The sequence below is a fragment of the Cebus imitator genome, unplaced genomic scaffold, assembly GCF_001604975.1.
Source record: "Cebus imitator isolate Cc_AM_T3 unplaced genomic scaffold, Cebus_imitator-1.0 Scaffold76, whole genome shotgun sequence".
Taxonomy (NCBI): domain Eukaryota; kingdom Metazoa; phylum Chordata; class Mammalia; order Primates; family Cebidae; genus Cebus; species Cebus imitator.
The window spans coordinates 9,925,547-9,930,563 of NW_016107391.1; the positions used below are offsets into that span (position 1 = coordinate 9,925,547).

The 5,017-nt window shown below is 39.7% G+C and overlaps 1 protein-coding gene and 1 long non-coding RNA gene across 7 annotated transcripts in view; one reads left to right on the plus strand and one right to left on the minus strand.

Moving 5' to 3' along the window:
• LOC108307179 overlaps positions 1-5,017 on the plus strand; it is a 33,208-nt gene that overhangs the window by 21,998 nt on the left and 6,193 nt on the right. The window lies entirely within an intron of this gene.
• The window catches only part of SLC22A4 (solute carrier family 22 member 4), a 51,109-nt gene continuing 48,888 nt past the window's right edge, over positions 2,797-5,017 (minus strand). For all 3 annotated transcript variants that reach the window (XM_017532460.1, XM_017532459.2, XM_017532458.1), the window contains one exon: positions 2,797-3,218. In XM_017532460.1, coding sequence (XP_017387949.1) covers positions 3,143-3,218 — 76 coding nt within the window. In that variant the 3' untranslated portion in view covers positions 2,797-3,142. The remainder of the gene's footprint in view (positions 3,219-5,017) is intronic.

Consider the following 5,017-nt stretch of genomic DNA (forward strand, 5'->3'; position numbering starts at 1 on the left):
TCTTGCTCTGTTGCCAGGCTAGAGTGCAGTGGTACAATCTTGGCTCACTGCAACCTCTGCTTCCTGGGTTTAGGCGATTCCCCTGCCTTAGCCTCCTGAGTAGCTGGGACTACAGGCACACACCACCACACCTGGTTAATTATTTGTAGTTTAGTAGAGACGGGGTTTCACCATGTTGGCCAAGATGGTCTCAATCTCCTGACCTCGTGATCTGCCCCCCTTGGCCTCCCAAAGTGCTAGAATTACAGGGGTGAGCCACTGCACCCGGCCAAAAGTTTCTTAAACATACTGCCTACATATTTGTTCTTTCAGATGCTGTTTATAACTATTTTTTAATTTCTTAAAATATTAATTTTAATTATATTAGGACTATCAGTTAATTTGGTCAGAATGGCAAGTTTACAACATCCATTCTTCTCATTCAGGAACATGGTAAATCTCCAGTCAAATCTCAATACAATGAAATAATTTATTCACTTAGGTTTTATATGTTGCATATTAAAATTATTTCTAGGTAACTTATGAGTTAATCAGAAAAGTTCAAGATAAGAATCTTGAAATAATGACAGTTATTCAAGATGTTATGTAAACAGGTCCTTTGGAATATAACATCATATGAATTTGCATTTGAGAATAATTATTTTTAGAAGGTGATACCACCAAGCAGCATATCAAAAACTGGTGGCTCCCTATTTGTACACAGGTGTGGCAGTGTGGGATATGTTAAAGGGTGAGTAGCTTGTCACTTTAATTGAAAGAGACGCCACTTTCAATGAAAGCATGCTGCCCCAAGTCTCCAGGAGCAACTTCTTGTTATGTTATCATCTCAGCATGCCTAATACACAGTGAGACACATAGCTGACATTTATTTTCTGAGCTTATCTTATGTAATATGCTAACCTATTAGTGCAAACTTGTCCCGCCTGCAGCCCGGGACGGCTTTACATGCAGCTCAACACAATTTTGTAAACTTTTAAAAAAATTGAGATTTTTTTCTGTGATTTTCTTTTTCTTAGCTCATCAGCTATTGTATTGTTAGTATATTCTATGTGTGGCCTACAACAATTCTTCTTCCAGTGTGACCCAGGCAAGCCAAAAGATTGGATACCCCTGCATTAATGGCTTTATCTTTCATGCTGCTTATTTGTGGCATTGAGGTTCCAATACTGGTGACCTGATACATATGGGTTAAAGAGGACACGGCTGAATACTATGCTTAGGAAAAGAACGGTTTTTTTTTTTTTTTTTTTTTTTTTTTTTAAGGGGGGTTTTTTTTTTTTTTTTTTTTTTTTTTTTTTGAGACAGGGTTTCGCTCTTGTTACCCAGGCTAGAGTGCAATGGCGCGATCTCGGCTCACCGCAACCTCCGCCTCCTGGATTCAGGCAATTCTCCTGCCTCAGCCTCCTGAGTAGCTGGGATTACAGGCACGCGCCACCATGCCCAGCTAATTTTTTGTATTTTTAGTAGAGACGGGTTTTCACCATGTTGACCAGGATGGTCTCGATCTCTTGACATCGTGATCCACCCGCCTCAGCCTCCCAAAGTGCTGGGATTACAGGCGTGAGCCACCACGCCTGGCGAAAAGAACGGTTTTGAAGGCTTTCCAGATTGTCAGCTTTGACGATTTTTTCCTCGGTGTGCACCCCTCTTGGCTATGCGGCACGTAACTTATCTCTACCAATCTGTTTGTGCAGTTTTTCTGATTTTGTATTCACCAGCAAAATATATCTTAAGCCAGTTTTAGGAAACAGGAGGTTTAGTTATGTGCTCAACAAAAGCACAATAAATGGGGACCATTTAATGGTGTAGGGGTTGTGAGGTGTAGCTGCTGAAACTATAGCTAGGAGCTGCCTTGCTGCCTTCTTGCAGGCAGATAGGCCAGATGAGCCAGGCTAAAATACAGTTAATATCTGCCATTGTGGTATAATATGAAATATGTATACTTGGTCTTTGTCTCATTTCTTGTCATAGAGTTCCCCAAACCTCTAGAATTTCCTGAGTGGTAGGAGTATCTCATTAGTCATAATGAGCCCTTTCGATAACTCCTGAGTTTATGCTAATGAGGTTACTTAATGTGGGGCCCTACATATATTCTTATGATGGGGCTAGTCACCAGAAAGACCAGGGCATTTGAGGATTAGAGGTTTGGAACTTTCAGCTCTATCCACTGACCTCTGGGTGGAGGAAGGTGCTGGAGATCAAGCTCTCTAAAAACTATTGAACAACAAGATTTGAGGAGCTTCCAGTAAATGCATCCACAAGCTGGGAGGGCACTGCACCCCTCCCGCCAGTTTCACTGGGACAGAAGCTCTTGTGCTTGGGATCCTTCCAGACCTGGCCCTACATGCTGCTTCATCTGGCTGTTCATCTGTATTCTTTATAATAAAATGACAAATGTAAAGGTTTGGCTGAGTTTCATGAGCCTTTCTAGCAAATTAATTGAACCCAAGAAGGGGGCTGTGGAAACCCTGGTTTATAGCTGGTAGGTCAGAAGTGCGTATGGCTTGGACGCTCGAATGGCATCTGAAGAGGGATGGAGCACGCAACATGTGGGATCTGACACTATCTCCCCACAGATAGGGTCAGAGCTGAATTCCATTATAGAACACCCCATTGGTATCTGCTGGAGAATTGCTTGGTGTGTGAGGAACCCTCCCCCTGCCCCCTAACACATCTCATAACAGAAGTATTCTGGCTTGAGTGTGACAGTAGAGGATAAAAATGGTTTGTTTTAAATGTGCTGGTTCACTTCCACATGTACACACAAACACACACACATTGTTGTCTAATATTTGTGTTAATACAATGACATTTTTATTTGGATAGTGTTTGTATGATTGGAAACGAGTGTTAATCTTTATATGTATTTTACTAGTCCTTGACTAACATGTTTTCAAGATAGCTTACCAATCCATTTCATCAGATTAATGAGTAAGGAGGCTCTCTAGAAACGGTTGGTTTGTAAAGCAAGGACATTATCTGAAGAATCATCCAGAGTTTATTATATGAGGAGCACTTCTTGATAGCAAGGTCCATTTTCATGTCAATTGTTAACAGTCAGTCCACTTCAGTGGGAATGACGGATTTCTCCACAGGGTCTTACTTATCTGTTTTTAATTTACCAAATGGGGTAGATATTTTATCAGAATGCAGTTATGAGAACCTTGGGATTTTCTTCTATCTCCATTGAGTCTCTCGTTTTTTTCCCAGATCTGAACCTGAAAATAAAATAGATGCTAAAGAAAATTAAATATTCAAGACTTTCCTCCACAAAATGCTGCAAACTGATATTGAAAAATATTTCTCCAATTAATGAACAATTATTTGAACTCAAATGAGACCCTCATAGTGTAGATATAGTATTTTATGCTTTTAAACATCTGAAGCCACTTTCTTAATTAAGCATAAAAGCCAAAATTTAAACTCTTTCACAGTTTTCCCAAGTAAAGGATAGAGGGAGGCATGAAATTCTTGGCAATTAAAGTTGATACTGAAATAGTTCTATCATTAGAAGAAAACAACTTATCAAAAATGGGCACTTTGGGCTGTAAATGTTCTGTCAGGGATCAGAATTAATTCACATGCAGGCTTATGTTTATCAAGGCCCAGCACTGAGAACACTTTATCTTTTATAACCTCAAAATAGCCATATGAAATATCTCCATATAACAGAGGGGAATACTGAGGCTTAGTGAATATTAAGTGATATGCCTAGATTTTTGCAGTAGATTTGGGATTTAAAGCTAGGCAGTGTTACTCAAAACTCTAAACTTCTCCTACAATACCACTAATCTTTTAAATGTTTGCTGTAGTGTCACAAAAAAGATACTGGTCTTTGTCTCTGGAATCTCTTATAATTTCCAGAGTGATAGCAGGTGATAAGAGCTTCTTTTGTTCTAATGAGGCAGCCCTTGCCAGGGCCCTTAGAGAGCTTCAGGGTGGGGGCTGGTTACCAGAAGACTAAGCCTTGATTAGAAACCTGGAACTTTCAGCTCCACCCTCCTCCTAACCTCTGGGGAGAGGAGAGGGACTGGGGATAGACTCAATAATCCTGATGCCAAGGTGACTAAACCTCCATGAAAATCTCTAAATGATGGGGTTTGGAGAGCTTCCATGTTGGTGACCACATCCATGTGCCAGGAGGGCAGTGCACCTTAACTCCACAGGGACAGAAGCTCTGCACTCAGGACCTTTCCAGACCTCTCCCTATGTACCTCTTCATCTGGCTGCTCATTCGTATCCTTTATAAGAAACCACGAATGGTCAGTGTTCTCCTGAGTGCTATGAATCATTCTAGCAAATTATCAAACCGGAGGAGGGGAATTGGAAGCCCAGACTTTGCAGCAAAGTCAGAGAGAAATGTGGGTAACTGGGGACTTGACATTTATGAGTGGTGACTGAAGTGAGGCAGTGGGACTGTCTTTATACCTACGGAGTCTGATGCTAACTTCAGGTATTGTCAAAATTGAACTGAATCGTAGGACACTCAATAGGTGTCAGAATTGGTTTGTGTCAAGAAGAAAAACCCTTGCACAATCTCATAGGCCAAAAAAAAGATTTTGAATTGTTTTATTTTTGTATTTCCTTATTAGTGTGGACAAATTCTTTTTTTAATGTGTATATTGGACATTGTTCTGCAAACTGTCTGTTCTTGTCCTTTGCTAGTTTTCCTACTGAATTGTTTGTCTTTTTCTCACTGATTACTATGAGCTTTTTGTATATTAGGTATATTAGCCTTATGTCTAGATTTTGTGTAACAAATATTTTCTCCTGGCTTATTGACTTTTGTCTTTGTGGGTGGTTTCTTTTGCCTTGCCAATAATTTAAAAAAATGTACGATCAGATATATCAATCTTTTCCTTTATGGCTCTTTAATTTTATGTTATGCTCAGAAAGATCTTCTCTAAGTTTATACACATATTTGTTTTCTCCTGGTACATTTATGATTTTACATTTTTAGGCCTAAATTTTTTAACTGTCTGGATTTTATCTTGATGCATTTTTCTTCTTTTTCTTT